The 18543-nt window shown below is 48.0% G+C and overlaps 1 protein-coding gene and 1 long non-coding RNA gene across 8 annotated transcripts in view; one reads left to right on the top strand and one right to left on the bottom strand.

Moving 5' to 3' along the window:
* Window positions 1-18543, bottom strand: part of Nrap (nebulin related anchoring protein) — a 71544-nt gene that overhangs the window by 5697 nt on the left and 47304 nt on the right. For all 5 annotated transcript variants that reach the window (XM_052762433.1, XM_052762435.1, XM_052762434.1 and 2 more), the window contains 11 exons: window positions 18221-18328; window positions 17572-17685; window positions 15479-15676; window positions 14014-14118; window positions 12080-12178; window positions 10659-10763; window positions 10224-10331; window positions 9103-9414; window positions 3244-3348; window positions 2395-2493; window positions 1088-1192 (listed from right to left, as the gene is read on the bottom strand). In XM_052762433.1, coding sequence (XP_052618393.1) covers window positions 1088-1192; window positions 2395-2493; window positions 3244-3348; window positions 9103-9414; window positions 10224-10331; window positions 10659-10763; window positions 12080-12178; window positions 14014-14118; window positions 15479-15676; window positions 17572-17685; window positions 18221-18328 — 1458 coding nt within the window. The remainder of the gene's footprint in view (window positions 1-1087; window positions 1193-2394; window positions 2494-3243; window positions 3349-9102; window positions 9415-10223; window positions 10332-10658; window positions 10764-12079; window positions 12179-14013; window positions 14119-15478; window positions 15677-17571; window positions 17686-18220; window positions 18329-18543) is intronic.
* The window catches only part of LOC128125268 (uncharacterized), a 48245-nt gene continuing 47334 nt past the window's right edge, over window positions 17633-18543 (top strand). For 2 of the 3 annotated variants that reach the window (XR_008223122.1, XR_008223123.1), the window contains exon 1: window positions 17638-17747. This is a non-coding gene — a long non-coding RNA (uncharacterized LOC128125268). Of the gene's footprint in view, window positions 17748-18543 lie in introns of all 3 variants that reach the window. The other variant, XR_008223124.1, reaches the window with a different exon arrangement.

The following is an 18543-nucleotide window of genomic DNA, read 5'->3' as shown; positions in this document are numbered from 1 at the left end:
TCCAGTGGAGACCTGGCCTCCCCATCCTTGGGAATTAATGAGCTGGACCCTCTGTGCTAGCTCTGTAGAGGGGGCGGTCCAGCTTCCCCAGATGGAGGCCAGCCCACCAGAGCTGCTGTTCTAAAATTATCCCTCGCTCATCCCTGAAAAGCATCAAATGCTTCTAATAACTCATATTTACAAAGCACGAGAGCATTCACCGTGTGGGATCCCACAGGGCTTTACAACTGCAACAAACTAATACACACGCTAACTAGAAGGCGCCTCTCTCCAACCCCTGCAAGGCAGACACCTCTGGGGTGAAGAGCAGCAGCTGTCGATCCACACGCAGCCCCAGGACACAATGGCCAGGCCAGGGAAGGAAGAATGGCTGGACTCTAGGAGGCCGCTCGCTGCCCCAGGCTGACACACTCAGCCTGTGTTATTCCAATCTGACAGTGTCTTTTGATTGCATCTCTTCTCTACCTGTTATCTGGGGATCACAGCACTGCCGGCTGAGCAGCTGCCTATTCTATTACAACCAGGGGCCTCCAACCCCTGCCAACAACAAGCCCGGGTTTGGGAAACACTGTCTTGGTTATGTACGCAAAGGGCACCTGTCCAGGGGAAGCTGGAGTGTTGGCAGGCACGGTTCCGTGCACAAAGGAGCCAGCTACATTGAGAACATCTTTTCAAACTGCAGAGTGAGATGGTGTCATTCTATCTCTGCAGTCATACTTCTCTGAACGGCTAAAGAAAGAGGTCCAAGAAATCATCAGAACCGTTTGCCTACATCTACCAGAACCTGGGGACCATACCCCTGACCATTACCAGGCACATGACCAGGCACATGGTCTTCAGAGTCCAGCCCAGAATCAGACTTCCATTTAGCTCAGCTCCATTTCCTCCTATTTTACAGGTAAGGAAACTGAGGCCCAGTGAGGGGAGTGATAGGAAGTCACACGAGCAGTTTGTCCTGTTCTGGTTTCTGGGTTCTTTTACTTTCATGTCCTCCTTCTTAGGACTTAAAATAATAATAATGATCAATAAACTCAACTGGCCGGGAAATGTTACAGAAGCAGGCACACACCGCACAAGACCTACTTACATCACTCAGGTGCATTGCGTTCAGTCGTGCTCGGGTGAAATCCGGGTGGTCTGGGATTGGGGTGTACCTATGCAGGGAGTCTGCATCTCCCAACCTGTACAGGCGCTGTGGGTGAGACAGACTGATGGTCAAGGCAGAGCCTAGATACAATTATACTCGGTAAAAGCTCAAGAGAAGAGTAGCCAATGCCCTCTCCTGGCTCTTCCATTTACTAGATGAAGTGGAATTCAGCACTGCCCTTAGAGACAATCTTTCTAGAAGTATCTGGTGAGTAGAAGGTTCCCATGTGGCCAGGGTCATGCAATGGTGAACACTGTTAAAATATTTGCCATGATCTGTTCCAAATGGACCATAAACCAGCTCCCTGGCTGGCCACGCCTGTGCAATGTATTCCGCCTGAAATGGGTGGCTGTCTCAGACCCTCTGCAACCCAGTGCGGGTGTTCACTGGTAACAAGAGACAACTCCCAGGTCTTTGACGCTCTGTTGTTCAATACAAATAGTAGTAATATAAAGCAAATTGGCCTTTTTTTCACTTTAAAGTTTATTAAATGTCTTAGTGTTTAAAACCTTAAGGTTTTCATAGTTTACCCAGATCGCACAAAGATACAACTTTAAAATTAATCTTTGTCTTGGTTTTCACTCTTAGAGCAGTGATTTTAAGCCTTGCCAGCAACCTTAAGAAGCATTTGAATCCCATCTATTTCTACAGGTGTAGACATTTTGTTCCCATCCTAGGCTTTGAGAATGGGAACTGTTCACGACAGCATTTGGGCTGGGGGCAGGCAGTCCCATAACTGCATGAAGAATGGAAACTCTTGTAGCCTCCTGTCCCCTGGAAGAGGAAACAGGCCTAAAGTACACAGGCAGCAAAGGCATAAGGAAGCTCTGAATATAACCATCCTTTCTTCACTCCCAGGGTTCTATAAGCCTTTTAACTCCACTCCATACATCAGCAATTAAGATGTACCTGACCTCGTGTTTGGAGAGATCATCAGTAATGCTAAGTATCATTATGATTATAACTCAAACCGTAGCAGGCCCTTTGTAGAGGACTCACTGTGCTCCTGTGCTCACTTAAAGCTTTATTTGCTTTCACTTATTTAATCCTCTTTAAGTTCACTCAACTGTGCCTTGGAATGGTTGCCCTCACCATTCTCCCATCTGTTTCCTCCTTCAGATAAGGAGAATGGGGCGGGAAGAGGTTAGCAATTGGCCCACAAGCACCCAGATGGCTTGCACCTCCATCTAGTACCAAGCCACAGCACCCCACTACATGCCCAAGCTTAGTGAGATTGGAGAACCCACCTCATTACAGTGCATGTAGCTGTTCTTGGCATGAACAAGGTCTGGAGAGTCTACCACCGTGGTGAACTTGATACTGTCTGGTTTTTTACGGTACTTGGTCTATAAAAGAAAAGAGTCTCGTGATACATGGTTAAATATCACTTCCATCTTTAATCCTGGCTTCTTGGGACCAAATGTATAAATCACAATGGCATATCAGAAGACAAGCCACTCTGTTTGATAGGCACCTGACAATCAAGAGCATGGGAAGGACCCAAGCTTCCTTTATGATTAAAAGCATGTGACAAACATTTCATTTCTTAAAGAAGGGATTCTTTGCTGTGAATAAGTTCTATTAAGAGAGGTGTTAGGCATCCGTGGAGCCTCACTTAGACCCTCTCCAGGAAAGTTCTGTTAGTAAGAAAACCAAAGATGGCAGTGTCTCTCTCAAGGAGATTCTAGGACAGATGTCCCCAGGCCATCAATCAGTTGGTATTGCTAGCCCTGTGTAACTTTTAATACCCCCAGAAGCCAGGTGACCTCAGTCCATTGGACCAAACTCAGTGGGTAAATACAGATTCAGTGAATTGCCAATGAAAACAGTGGTCCACATTAGATGATAACTGGTCATAACGTATCTAGTAAGAAGCTCCTAATGTATTTAATGCCTTCAACTCCTCGGCAGTGAGTTAGTTGCAGGGAAATATCGTTGTTTTAGGTTTGGGTTGCAAACAGCTCCAGAAAAAAATGCTGGGAATCCATCAGCCTTGGGTCCATGGTGGCATGATCTGCACTGTGCAAACAGGTTCTCTATTCAAAAGGAAACACTCAGGCTGCCCACATCACTCAGGAAGGTTGGGCTGACGGTACCTCACTGATAAGCTCTCCGGCCTTCTTTGCACTCTCTATCTGGGGAGATCTCAGAGCCAGCCATCCTGTGCCCTTCATGCCCATCAAGTCTGACTTGTATCGAAACTGCAGAAAGAAGATCAAGAGCTTCTGTCAGGACCGTGTCTAGTACCCAGCGGGCATTTCAGCAAGGCCCTTGTTTTGTAATAAGAATAATAACAATAAAGAATAATAAATCATGCTTTGCAATCACCCTTCATCCCAGCAGTTCAGTGACTTCATTGAGAGAGGATTCTGAGTCCAGATGTTTTGAGTTTGCACATTTTCCATGAATAAAGTAACGGAGCACAATCAAGGTGCAAGCAGCCCCCATTAGCAAGACTTGAAGCCGACAGCGATGACATCCGTGGACAAGCATTTAAAGAAAGAGCTATGCGCTCAAATCCAGGGATCAACCAGGATTATTTGGGTTCTTTCTGCCAGTGAGGCAATCTACCACCTGCCAAACAAAAACCATCTACACACCGTTCAGCTGATCAAAGGGTTCTGAGCCCTAGATCGAAGCGGCTATGACTCGGAGCAAATTACCTTACCAACATGCAACTCAGTCTCTCTGTCACATTTGAAGGTCAAAACAATCCTTGGGGAAAACCTCAGAGTCCCCAGGGACAAGAGACCATTAGATTTTTGCTCTTCAGCTAATGGCCACAGAGGGGGCAGGGGTCAACTACAGGAGGAAGTTAAAAACTAAAACAAATTTAAGTATGATGGGCTAGCAATGAATAAGTCCCTTTAATCCTTCTATGCCTCAGTTTACCCCCCACCCCCCAGCTGTATCTCATTATGATTTGCTTATATTGCAAAATCAGGCAGAATCTTTTCCTCTTTCTTCATGTTAAGGGCTTAGAAGATTAGGCCAACAGCACCATTCCTGGGAGAAAATAAATAGGAGCATTACAACGGTGGCCCTGATTGGCGCCCCTAAACTGTCAAATCTTATTAGGAGTCCTTGATCTGCCTGCATCGGCTACAGTGACACCGTCACCCGAGCGCCTTTCTTCTCCTCTTTATGGAAATTGGGTATTTTTAAAGGTGGAAAAAGCCTCTCTAAGGAAATCTGAAATTTGGATCTAAATGAAGTTGATGGCATTTCTCTAATTTAGATATAAGCCCTGCTGTAACGCAAAATATCGCTCCGGATGCCAGCCTCTCGGCCTGTTTAGTTCTCTTTCATTTCAGGATCCACAGTGCTCCTCACAGCTGGCCTCAAAGCGGGTCTGCGTCTGATCTACTGTCTGCCGGTTAATGCCCCTGTGCCAATTCCACACTGCTTTCTGACTGGTGAAGGGAGGCATCACTCGGGCTCAGGAGCAGGTTTCAAAACCCCATGTCAGTAAGATTGCTTTTCATACAGTGTCTTTTCAGTCTACACCAGCAATGCTTTTGCCTTCGACTCTGATAAAGAGCAGAGAAAATTGGATAAATTTCTAAGTTGGAGAGAATAATCCTACAGGGCCTCTTCACAGCCAGGCCCTGCTCCTTTCATGAGCGAGATGGAGTGGGGAGCACTCTTTCAACTTGTCTTTTGTTGGGCTGAACAGTACGATTACAGGTAAGTCAGGAAGCAAGATGCAGGTCCCCAAAGATCCGACTGTGCCTCTGACTCTGATAAACACATCATCTATTGATATCTCCCCAGCCCAGCTTTGACTATTCACACAGACCCTAAAAACAACACACCTGCCCCAGACTTCATGATCAAAGGAGGGAGAGAGGAGGGGAGCCAAGAAGAGTCAGCTATCCAGACGGCTTCAGAGACTGAGTCTAAGAATAAACCTTCGCACACTGCCCACCCCGACCTGACTCACCCAAATGGCAGATTCTGTTTCCCCTTATACTAAGGTCTGCAGGCCACTTGAGAATTCATTCATGGGTGTGACTTTCCAAACACCCCCATTTTGGAGCAATCTCTTGCAAAGTGATAGTAAATGTAGGTACCATGTAAGCAATTGTACTGAGGCGGTACCTGGAGGAAAGGGTTTATTCATCATGTGGATAAGAAGTGGCATCCTTACTACCTTTGCGGGACTGTTTAGACTCATTATCTCAATGCATTCTGTAGTGCAAAGGAGGGCTTCTTATTCTCACCCACAGAATAGTTTTAGTGATCAAATGATGGTTTGGACACTGAGAAGCGCTATGGGCTGCTATGCTCTAAGTAAGCCACACTGGAAGCCATCAAGAACACAGACTAGAATGCCTAGGTGATAACACAGCCACCTACAGAAGCCCTGCCCCACCTCTTTCTAGTTCTAGAGCCTTGGGAAAGTCATTTCCCTGCCAGCTTGTGACCCAAGGCAGATGACTTAGATGATGAGGGTCTCACATTTGCATCTGTAAAAGTAAGAGTGATACTCAGACCTACCTTTATATGAAATGAGACTGTGCGACATATTTATATTAATACCCGGCCCAGGAAGTAGGGGTTCTATACATTTTAGCCATTATTGTTGTTGTTTCTGATAGGGAAACTGAAGCCTGGATTGCTTCAAGAGACAACCTGAGGTTACCACACTGGGGAAGGGTGGGAGACGATATGTTTTGAGCCCCTACAGTCCTGGAATGACATCATGCAGGAGCAGATAACAGTAGGCTCACAAAAGACCAAACAGGCAATGAAAGTCACTGCGTGTGATCATGATGGATGCCCCCAGGCCAGCGTGTACATTCAAGTGACCTTCAAAGGGAAGCAGAACTCGACATGACATCAGCAATCATGGCCTTGTGGAGTTTAGCTCAAGTGAGGAGCATCTCTCAGACCTTCTGGTACAACCTAATGCTTTCTTCCGGGCCAGGGCAGGGAAATACAGGAGAAGCTTCTCAACCAATGAACTCTTGTTGAGGGGCTAGGGTGGGCCCTGCAGTGAAGAGCACTTGCTGCTCTTGCAGAGGACTGCACCTGAGTTCCCAGCACCAAACAACCATACAAGCCAACTTACAACTGCCTGTAACTCTAGTTCCAGGGGGTATGATGCCCCTTCTGGTCTCTGCAGGCACTGCACTCACATGATGCACACATACACATGCACACACAAACAGTTTTTAGAAGAACAAAGACTGGTGAACTCATGTTGAGCATGTGTTTCCTTTTCTATATAATCTAGCCATGCAAGATGGAGATTTTGACAAAGACTATAGCAAAGCCAACACCCTGAGCATCATCACTGTTGAGTGTAGCTGGGAGTTCAGACTTCTTACATCTAACCAATCATAGGTTAAAAACAGTGCACAGAGCATCACACTGTTATGTGAAATTGAAGCAATCATTTCTTAGCCCTCAGAACTGTAAATCAGATTCTGTTTTTAAAATGTTAATATACAGTTGCCAGCTGCCATTTCTCCTTTTGAAATTATGTTCTTGATATTTTTTTAAATGTTAAAAACTTTTTCTTTCTTTTCAAAAATAACAGTAACATAAATCATACCTTCAGGTGATGTTTAGGTTTTCCTTTCTTTTTCTTTCCTTGGTAAAATAAAAGTTGGCATCATGTTAACCCTATTATGACTCTCAAAAGTCTGAGATCATGGGCCAGATCAAACCTTGCTGCTTTTCTGATTCTGGGATGGAGTCCAGGGAATAAAAAGACTACTCAGGGTCACCTAGCCAGCTAAGGGCAGAGCTGGGTGAGCAGCCACCTTCTTGCTCAGCAACGTATTATGATGAGTCATTCATTAATAAGATCATTATTATAATAGTCAATAACCACTTTGTGTTTATGGTTCCCTGCTTATTGAACTAAGAGCAGGCCCTGTTCTGAGGGCAGCCAGAACTGGGGACTAGGTCAGGGGACTTAGGAAAGTGGCTGTTTCCTCTAGGATCCTGTAGATCAGGCTTCATGCTAAGTACTTCACACAGAACAGCTCTCGACTGAAAACTGGCTTCTCAACACGAGTTAACCTCACTTCCCCAGGAAATGCTTGGAGGTACTTGCTACTTTGGTAATATAGGCTTGAGGCCTGGGGTGCTGCTGAGTGTCCTGCAGCGCTCAGAACACACTTCCACGGTTTGGCCTAGGAGTCCCCAAAGGTGCAAACGCATGACAAGGGCCCATGGCCAGCAGGTCCATGGCTTACATCTAAACTGGGAATGGCTTCTTCTTAGGGTTGTCACAGGGCCCAGAGAAATGATGGGTGGCATTATGCTTGCCACTCAGTGTGTCCTACATACACATTGCATATGACCACTTTATTATTGTCACCATGTCCAAGACTGGGCAAAGATGAAGGACCTGTGCAACTCACATGGCCAGTGTGGAGGAACGGGATGTATACCTCAGAAATATGACTCCAGCGCCTTCCTCCATGACACAGAGTGTAACTGCTTCTACCACTCCAACCCCCCATCCCCCAACTCACCCTTGCTCTTAACTAGAGCTAGATCTCTCCTTTGAGAGCCTTGGGGTCTACACCTCTTGATCCCAAAATTGGCACTGCTTTAAGAACCTTCCTTTAAGAGAGTCAGAGTTCAGAGAGTAGAATCTGAGCTCAACTCACCAAACCTGCTCTACCAGCTGTTCCCAGCCCAGAGCTGCAGCAACAGCAAAGGTGGCAGTCAATGTCAGCCATGGCTGCATCATCTTAGCCCTCGTCCCCACCCTTCCCATCCTCAGTCTAGGCCAATGCTGTCTGCCCCATCCACCGAGACCTCTTCATTCATCCACATCTTTTTGTGTATGTAGTAGTGTATACATACATGTTCACATGTGTGGGGGCACAAGTGTGTGTGGGGGGTGCACATGTGCATATGCATGTACAAGCCTGAAGTTGGCATCAGGCAGACTCAATCATTCTCCACTTCATTGATTGAGGCAGGGTCTCTCACTGACCCCGAAGCTTGCTGCTTTCTGGCTAGCCAAGCTACGCAGCTTGATCCGGGGACCCTGTCTCTGCTTTCTCAGTGCTGAAGTTGCAGGTGGCTGCCACACTTGTCTGGCTTTTATGTGGGTTCTGGGGGTCCAAACTCTGGTCCTCTCACTTGCATGCCAAGTGCTGTGTCCACCAAACCGTCTCCCCAGCTCCAATCATGGGCTTCTGTTTGCCCTCAGACATGTCACTATGTTCCTGCTCTTGCCTTGGAATTTACTGTTCTGTCTGCATAGATTTTCCATCCCCCTCCCTCATCCCACTCAGGCCTTTGCTCAAATGTTACCTTTCCAATGAGAGCTGCAGAGATGCCCTAGTGTAAATGGCACATAAGCTGGGTGGTGGTACATGCGGGTGCCACCCATAATCAGAGCATTTCAGAAGCCGAGGCAGGAGCACCTCACATTGGAGGCCATTTGGGGCTACAAAGCAAGACCCTGCCTCAAAAAAAAAAAAAAAAAAAAAAAAAAAACAGAAAGATTGCACATGTGCATGAACACACACACACACACACAAACACACACACACACACACTCCCACCCCACTTCTGTGTTCTATTTATCTCCCTAGCAGGTATCACCATCTGAGATATAAGATATCCACCATATCAATCACCATTAATCTCCCTTCACGGCAGTGGAAGCTCCACACGCACAGGGGATATTTTTCACTTCTTTGCTGAAGAAGAATTGAAGGGAGGAGAGGAAAAGGGAGAAGAGGACAGGAGAGGGGAGGGGAGGGGAAGTCAGAAACTCAGAGCAGGAACTCAGGTGGAGAGAGCAAAAAACAAGCCAGCGAAGTGTTCTCCATACAGTAGCTGCTCAATAAATATCCGTGGAAGAAATAATCCAGGCCTGGAGGTCACAGGCCAAATTTGGGGTGGAGAGCGTTCAAAAGCTCAAAGATAAACCTCAGGTATAGCAGAAAGGTGGGACTAGCCAGTGCTGTGCAGCCTACCTCACTCTGTAAGGCATGGGCTTTCTTGGCCCAGGCCATCTTCAAATCCTCAGGCAGAGCAGTGAACTCATGGCATCGTGTCCGGTAGTCATGGTCACTGGCCAGGGCCTGGGCCTTCCTGGCATGGACCAGGTGCACCATATCCATGGGCAGGTGGCACTGGGCTTGGCCGCTGGCTGCCTCCTTCTTGTACTGATGCTCACTCTGCAGCTGGGCCATCCTCCGGCAGTGCTGTAGCCTTGGGTCATCACTCACACTCCGGACCCCAATGAGCTGCCCACGCTCCTTCACGAAGTCATGCCTATAGAGAAACTAGAAGGGACAGCCAGCTGGTCAGGGGCAGCATGCAGCTAACACATACCCACCTCACAGCAGCACATAACCAATGTGTGCCCACCTGTGTTACTTCATCACAGGCCTAGGGGGAGGGGTCACCTTTTCTTGTTCTAGGCAGTAGTGCTTCTAAGACCTACCACAGGCAGTTGGCCCGAAGCATGCCTCCCTCCCTCGGGGCTGAAGGATGAAAACATTAGATCTCTCTTCCAATCTAATTAAAATCAGATCCTCAGAACCTCAGGGAGCATCCTGCTCCCCTTGTGTATCCTGTGGCCAAAAGGAATTTCATCAAAAGGGGTGAAAAAGAAACTTGTATTTTATCCACTCATATTTGGAAAAACATTAAACCCTAAAGACAGGATCTGCTCATTTGAAGTTCACATTTTCTGTGGTTTGTTTGCAGGAAAGAGAAAGTCACCTTCATGTCCCAAAGCTATGGACATACGAAGCACAGCGGGCGGATTGTGGAGGGAAGGACAGAGCCAGGGGGAGGCGACCGCCATCTCCTTTCTCGTCCTTGTTCTGGGTGGTGCTGCAGACAGGCAGCTCTCACGTGAGACCTGAGTCACCAGCGCCTTCAGCCGGAGACCTCTGCACGGATTTAGCCTGTGCTCGGCCCTCCTTTTGCCGAAGGACCTCATTCAGAACTAATATATTCCGCAGATGATGTCTTGTCTCACACAGTTACAGATTTGCTTCAATTTGGGAAAACTCAGCCTCACACATTGTTTTATATGAAGTTAACAGAGAGGAAGCAAGATGGAAGGTCAGAGAAGTTCACTCACATCACTAGCTATGTTCCCAGAGGCCCGAGCAGCCTGGAAGGGGAGAGCGTCTACTGTCAGCTTGTAGCCTTGGGCACGAAGATTACGCCAAGATTCCTTGTATTTTGCCTAAAATGGGAACACATGTATATCTTTAAGAAAATACATGGATCAATGAATAAAGTCTGCATGCCCTTTCATTAGTAGCATGGTGTCCTAGAATCCATTTGTGAGCAGCAAACAATTTCTGTTTTACAGAGCAAACTCTCATTAGCACATGCCCTGTGGAGGCTCTGAGCATACATGTATATACAACACCTATAGATTTTACACGGCATCTAGAATGGGTGCTTTTTGAGAAGCTCCAGCAAATGGTGGGAAAGTGGCTGTTGGATCACTTGTGTGACACAACGCTGGTGACTTTGAACTTGAACCTCAGCAGGGAGAAAGACTTACCTCGCTCAGGTTGTCTGCATTGGCTTTTGCTCGAACGAACTCAGGCAAACCAAGGGTCGCTGTGTATTGGTGTCGAGCATCCTCTCCAGCTGCTTTATAGAGGCGCTGCACCCAAATTAAAAATAAATAAACAGTGAGGAGATAAGCGGTGTGAGTCTTGTGTGTGCAGCTGGGGAAATACGGCAGCAGAACGCCTCCTTGGACACAGCCTCAGCCTGGGTTGTGGGGACATTCCTTTCGGTCAAGTCAGGCTGTGTGAGTGGAATCATGTGAAATGGAAGGACTGTGTAGGGAGCTGCTGTTTGTTCTACTAAACACTGAGGAAGGAAAACAGTGGAGATTGTACTGAAATCCATTCTCCTGATACAGCACAGGCGTCTAAGACCTGGGACACAGAACAGACGTGCTGCTGATGGGAAGAGGCAGCCCTGGTCTTCACCCTTCCCTGCTCCCTCAGGATCCCTTCTGAGAGCAAGCTGAGCCAGGGCTGCCCTGGAGGACTCGTCCCTGTGCTCAGAAATGGGTCAGTGCTTGCTGACTTCTGCAACGTCGGAGGCCATCCTAAAACATGGTTACCCCATGGCTCACAGTTTAGAAAGAGAGAGCAAGGGCGAACAAGCATTTTAACTTGACGGCCTCTCTGTGCAAGATGATGAACTCTGTCTCTTTGGGCGTCCTTGTCCTCAGGTGCCCCTTCCAGGCTTAGAAGGCTTGGGTCAAATGTGGAGGCGAATGGTAAAAATAGCCGGATCTACACATAATTTCTGAAATCTAGTGTTGGGGGAATCTTAAAAATGAAAATAATCTGATAATATGTGTCTGCTCAGCTGACAGGAGAGCCAGTAGGCAGGGGAGAAAATTTCGGCAGAGGGGATCCTTCCCTTCCTTGTATTTTTTATTGGGAATAGTAATTTGGGGATGAATACATTGAGTGAGATTAAGACGAGACAAAGGTTGAAGAATCCAGACCGATGTCGTACCCTAGACCTGCCTTCGGGTTATCACAAGCCCTCCATAAATGAACACTGTATTGGTTTGCACCATCTGCCTAGAGTAGAACCACAGGCCATCATTTCTCAGATTCCTTTGCTCAAAAGAGTCAGCTAAGGTCCTTGTCCGGTGGCTGTTTGGATCCCGCCCCTCTAGGGTGTGGCCCGAGGCTGAGATTCCAGTCTGCCCTTGGTCTAGAGGAACCAGACTACAGACTACTTCCTCTGGAAGATGTGTTAGGGTCTGTATGAAATGTTCTTTTCTTTCCAAATCCCCCCATAAACTCGAATACCTTTCCCCTCTCAGCCCATAAAACACACACACACACACACACACACACACACACACACACACACACACATTCCACCACCACCCCTTTTTTTTCTCTTTAAATCTAGCCATCCTTGAACAGCCACCACTGAAGATTTCACCTCATTGGTGATCTGGTTGCTGAACTTGGCATGTAGAAGATTGGGAGTATCTGTCACAGCTGTGTACTTGAAAGACCCAGGATGCTGCCGATATTTACTCTAAGAAAGAAAAAAGATGGCTTAGTAAGGTAGAAAACAGTGAATGCTGTAAATCTCAATTAAAGCTCTGTGTATGTGTGTGTGTGTGTGTGTGTGTGTGTGTGTGTGTGTGTGTGTGTGTGTGTCCCCATCCCTATGTGCACAGGCACGTGAATTCCAGAGTATAACTGGGGTATTGTTCCTCAGGAATACTATAAATATCTTCTTTTTGAGATGATGTTTCCCATTGAACTTGAGCCTTGCCGACCAGAGAGCTCCAGAATCCTCCTGCCTCTGCCTTTCCCCACACTGGAATTATAGATGTATGCCACTATCACCAGTAAAGCCTCCTTTTGCCCAGCCCATCATTCCAGAGTCCAACTGGCCATCTCCCTCTTCAGGCGAACAGAACCAACTATGCTTACAGTCTGCTCCTGACAAGACTTGGTGTCCTTAGCATTAAGGATTCCCGAGGCCAACTGTGGTCCTTCAAACCCACACTCAAGAGAAAAGCTGGATGTGGGGTTTCACATTTGTAATCCAGCACCAGGGAGGCAGAGACAGGCAGATCCCTGGGGCTCACTGGCCAGCCTGCTTAGACAGGGAGAGACCCTGCCTCAAAGAGCAAGGTGGATGGTTCCTGAGGAATACCATCTAGACCCTGGGTACACACAAACACACACACACCCCTCACAAACACCCCACCTGCCTGCACCAGGACTCAGAAAGCCACTGGCAGAGCCCAGCCTCTCTGGGTTCTTTGAAGATACACATAGGACTCTGATGGGCATGGGCTATGAAGAGCTTCGATGCAAACACTGTTCTGGAAATGCTGAGCCCAGGGCCCCTGAGCTCCCACAGGGCACTGTCCACCCTTAGCTTGCTGACTGGGGCCAAACATCTATCCAACTATTCCCACTACTTCCATCCCTGTCCTTGAGTCCACCATGAACATCAACGCATGTCACCTCTTGGGATAAGTAAGGCTCCCCGTGCACTTAGAGAGCTTAGAATTCTGTGACTATTTTTTATCAAGAAATCACCAAGAACACAGCTGCCATTTCAAACACAGCTGTCAGAGAAACACTGGGTTTAAATCAGTGCCAGTCCTTACAAAGCCAAACCGAGGCGTTCTGTGTAACCCCATGTGACTAATTTTGAAGCAGGGATCAGAAAGGACAGGTAACTAGGCTGAGGTCACAAAGCAAATGAGAGCTGACCTAGAATTTCAATCCCTTATTTGTTGGTTTCCAAAACCTGCCTGCTTTCCATTGTACCATAGGGTTGCCCTTTGAAGGACCTAGAAAAAGTACATCTTACTAGCTCATGAACTAGTCTTATGTATTAATAGAGGAACTGACTTGATATTCTTGTGTGTGTGTACGTGTGTGTGTGTGTGCATGTGTGTGTGCACATGCGTGCATGTATGTGCATAAAAACCAGAGGTCAATGTTGGGTGTCTTCCTCTACCACCCTCCACTCCTGGTCTCTCCCTGAGCCTGGAGCTCACTGATTCAGCTAGACTTGTTAGCCAGTGAGATCCAGGGATCCTCCTGCCTCCCTCCAGAGAACTGGGGTTACAGATACACACCATGGTATCTGGCTATTTTGGTAAGTGTCGGGGATCATTACTTAGATCCTCACCACTTGCTCATTGAGCTTCATCTACTAAGCCATCTCGCAGTCCCCAGCAAGCTTTCTCAAATGGTCTGAATGGAAACTCCAGTAAGAATGAGTACCTCAGGCAAGAGGTGACAGCTTAACCTCCAGCTGCCTGAGCAGGGGGACACAGATCCACTGGGACATCTGCCATGGATTCCCACACTGCCATCACCCACTCTGGAGTCCCGTGTTACCTCGCTGATGAGCTCAGATGCTTTCTTTCTTCCTTCAATCTCCAGTGTGCCAGGAATAACACAGGGAATGCCACGCATGAAGTTCAAGTCCGAACGGTACAGACTCTACAAGGAATACACAAACATCAGAAAAGCCAAACTCTGAACAAAGAAGCAGAGAAGTCAGGGTCTTGGGACGTTGTCTGAAATCGCACATCCAGAACTCCAGGCAGCCATCGGTCTGTCTGGACAGATGTGGTGCCGCTCAACAACAGTGTACATGCTTCTCAGTAAAGGCTCATCTGGGGAAAATGCGGGTCAGAAGGAAATCATTCAGCTGTCACTTCTCTGTGAGTAGCTGTGACAGGGATGCCGGATGGATTTTTGTTTTAATGTGGGCTATCAAACCATAAATGCTGGAGAGGATTGTGGCTAGAAAGTCAGGTGTCTTGGGGCAAATGTACAAATGGTTTAACTGATCTTTCAAACAAAAGCCAGCAGCAGCGGGCGGTATTAATTAATCATGGGTTAAGGAAGAACTAATGAATTAATCCAAAATAACTTGGCAAAGACTCATTCGAGTCCACACCTGCATGAGAAAGCAAGGACCACCTGAGTGATTTGGAATGACAGTTTAAAGGGTCCCCAAATCTACTCCCCTCAGCCAGCAAAGCACCCCCTGGGTGTGCTGCCTTCCAATTGTCACCACAGCACCAGACAGGGTAAGCATCAGGGCTCTGCATAAGTGACAAATGGCCTGAGACGAGTGTGGCAGTTCCCTCATCCCTACAGCTGCACTCAGGTTCCTGACAGCGCATGTCACTCAGCGTTCCAAGGGATGACAGACTCCACATCTGAGCACTGCTTGCCTTGCACACACTGTTGAACCAAGACAGAGGTCTCACTTTCCTCCACGGGTCTTGTTGCCTGCACATGCCTGGAAGAGGCAAACCCAGCAGGCTGGGAAGGAAGACAGGTACCAAGGGTGCTGCTGTCTTTGGGTAGGACACGCCTCACTTCTGCAGGAACATGAGACTGTCTAACTTCCTGTGCCTGCCTCCTTGCTTTCCAGAGCAGGTATTGGGGGCTGGACATGTCACCAGAGGAGTGAAGGGTTTCCACTCAGCCTGAGACCGGGGACAAAACCGGGAAATCCTGAAAACCCGAAATCCCATGTGGCATTTCCCTCCTTGTGTCCTGTACAGTTTTTCTGAACAGTAAGGACTGTTGATGCAGGGATATTATGAGGGTTAGATGAGGTCATTTCAACGCTTTGAATTCAGCAGAAATACTCAAGGAACATGATGATCTCACTTGAGCACTGTAATTAGTTGTGCATTAGGACTGTGTGGAAGCTCTTAGGCTAAGAAGAGTTTAGGATTCCTGACCTCTGGAGGCTTCATGGAGTCAAAAGGAACTTGAGGGACCTGCCTTGTGATATGTGCTGCCAGGAGAAGGCCCTGATGGAGAGGCCCGGGCTCTTTACCTCACTCTGCAACTTGTGAGCTTTCTTGGCACAGCTCAGCCTCAGGTCTTCTGCCAAGGATGTGTGTTGGGGGAGCGGATGTCTGTAGTCCTGGTCACTGGCCAGGGTCTGAGCCTTCTTGGCATGCACCAAGGTTACCATGTCCAGCGGCAGATGGAAGTGAGCCTTTGAGTGTTCAAAGGCTTTCTTATAATTCACCTAGAGGGGCAGACAGATCGACAGCCACTATTTCAAAGCGACTACTTGCACAGGACCATCAGGGAGAGCGACTCTGATGCTGTTGTCCCTCCACCAGCGACACGATGCAGGCCCTACTCCCTCCTTGCAGACACTGACCTAATGAGCATGCTTGAGTCTGGCTCCTGACTTTGAAACTCTTGGTCCCTGGAAGTCACTGGCCTGGGTTCGGGGGTTATGGCTCCCTTACCAGGGGAAAACACAGACAAGAGACATCTAATGCCAATGACTCCCTTGCTCTGTTTCCTAGATCATCCCATTTTAGAGTGTCAAGAACGCTCCTGGGCAACCTGTGCTCCACCTTTGCCCAGTATCTGCTGAAGTATCTCCTGTACCCCACCTGGCAAAGAGCTTCATCAAACATTACATGATGCCCTAGTCAATCTTAGAGCCGGCAGGAGTAGCCGGCTGTTTGAAAAGCCAGTTCTGAGGATAGATATTCATCCCTTAAGCCCAACGTATATCCTGAAAGATGAGGGAGAAGCCCATTCCAGCCCCACCAGCCTGGGGAGGAACTGTGTGAAGTTGGCAGTCCTCTGAATTCAGGTCCCCATTGTCCTCTGACACTTCAACCCAACCACTTGGCCCAAGGCCCCACTCTGGTGTCGTTGATTGTATCCTCACCGTTAGAACAAGGCCAAGGCCTCCATCTAATTCCATCCTCAGAGGTCAGCAACCCAAGACAGAAAGCTCAGTTGGAAAAAGGAGAGAGACAGAAAAGTGGCAGAGAACAAATGAAGCTGGGGGAGGGGAAAGAGGGAGAGGAAGGTGGGGAGAGAGAGAGAGAGCCGCACTGCCTCCATGCCGGAGCCTGCCTCCTTCTAGCTGACTCTGAGCAAGGGACTGAACCATTCCGACTTGACCTCCTTATCAATAAGCCAGAATGAATGTAAAGTGGAGATCCTGGAGTGACAGTTTGGCAGCTGAATGAGATAACACATAGGCTAGACCTCTGTAACATGTTGGGCACAGCTTTCACCCCTAACATTTATCCCTCATACATGCGCAAGGAGGTTGTGTATACATATGTGTACCAGAGTCCACAGGATCACATTAACTGTCAGAGGGGAGTAGCAAACCAGGTGCCTACATTTATGTGAGCACAAATAAGAATGAAGAGGTGTGTGTGCCCGTATGAATGCATGTGTGTGTGCGTGTGCGTGCCCGCATGCATGCATGTGTGCGTGAGTGCGTGTGTGTTGTGTGCCTGCATGCATGCGTGCGTGCGTGTGTGCGTGTGTGTGCCCGCATGCATGTGTGTGTGTGAGTGCGTGTGTATGTGTGCCCGCATGCATGCACATGTGTGTGCGTGAGTGTGTGCATGCGTACGTGTGTGTGTGTGTGTGTGTGTGTGTGTGTGTGTGTGTGTGCATGTGAGTATATCTGGCCAAGTACATACTCCATCTCCACATCTCCACTGTGAAACACTTCAACTGACTGTAGCCTCCAGGAATCCAGTCTATCTAATAACATGCAACCTAGAACTTCTCATATAAATCTTTTTCCATTTCTACACATTTGCAGGAATTCTCTCTGTAGACCACACACACACACACACACACACACACACACACACACACACACACACGCACATACACATCTCTGCAGGCCAAACACATCCCATAGACCACCTAAATCCAAATCCAAGAATGCCCATCCCAGAAAAGAACTAGGAGCCACACAAATCCAACCTCATTTTATGGTGGAAGAAGCTGAGACCCAGGAGTGATTTCATAACTGTACACAGCAAATCAGCAACAGAAGCATCACCCACTTCCAAGAGGCTGGCAACGTGAGGCCGTGCCAGGAGCATCGTCAGGTGGGCCCCACAGCTCCCTCCATCTCCTCCCACTTACGCCACTCTGAAGCGAGGTCGCGTGTACTGCGTGTGCGAGGCTGAGGTCATCTTCCAAGCCCCGGGAGCCAAGCATCTGTCCTTTCATTCTCTCAAATGCTTCTTTGTATTTGTACTAAAGGGAAAGAGAGCGGGAGAGACCGACGGCTCAGGGACAAGGGACACAGAATGGAAGAGGTGGGTACTGGGCGAAAATGTTTTGTTCTTTTGACAGTAACTGGGTGAGTTAAAAGAAACCGCGCAGGAGTTGTCAAAAAGTCTATTCTTTCATATGCAAGACTCCCAATGACTAAAGGGCTCCTATTTGAAACGGGAAAAGCGTTAGCACTTGGGCGGCCCAAGCTGGGAGAAGGTGCAGGCATTGTTAGTGGGCTCTTCACAGGCCAGCTTTATGGAAACTCTTGGTGGAGGGTGCATTTCATCTGCCCAGGTTCCATGTTTACAGTCAGGCATTTGGCTTTGTGCCCTAGGCTGGGGAATTTTTTGTGTAAGATGCACTCTCTCGCGCTGGTCATTATCAGGTTGCCCTAACACAGTCAGTTCGGACAGGAGAGGATATTATATCCACAGGCAAAAGAAGGCAAGAGTTAGAGGTAAAAGAACTGCAAACAGGTTTAGATTAGAGTTGTCACAGGATTTTGGATGCTCACATCACTTATTATTTCACCCGACGCCTTTGCTGCCTGGAACGGAAGGGCATCCAACCTCAGCTTGTATCCACCATCCCGAAGTCGGCTCCAGGATTCCTTATAGCGTGACTGGCAGGGAGACAAGCACAAATCTGATGGTCTCCTAAATTCTGGTTTTCTCCAACAGGAATCTAGTTTACAGTGGGTCCCTGCCCCCCACAGCCCCATCTGGGGGTTAGATATCACTGTGGCTTAGAATGGATTATCCAAGAGTCAGCTCCCGCCTTCCACCCACCCTTGGCAGGTGAAGCTGTAGAGGGGGCTGGTTAAAAGCAAAGGTTTTG

Source organism: Peromyscus californicus, unplaced genomic scaffold (assembly GCF_007827085.1).
Source record: "Peromyscus californicus insignis strain IS unplaced genomic scaffold, ASM782708v3 Scaffold_4__1_contigs__length_199733344, whole genome shotgun sequence".
Lineage (NCBI taxonomy): Eukaryota > Metazoa > Chordata > Mammalia > Rodentia > Cricetidae > Peromyscus > Peromyscus californicus.
The sequence above is the reverse complement of the archived record's forward strand: the minus strand, read 5'-3'. Positions and strand labels throughout refer to the sequence as shown.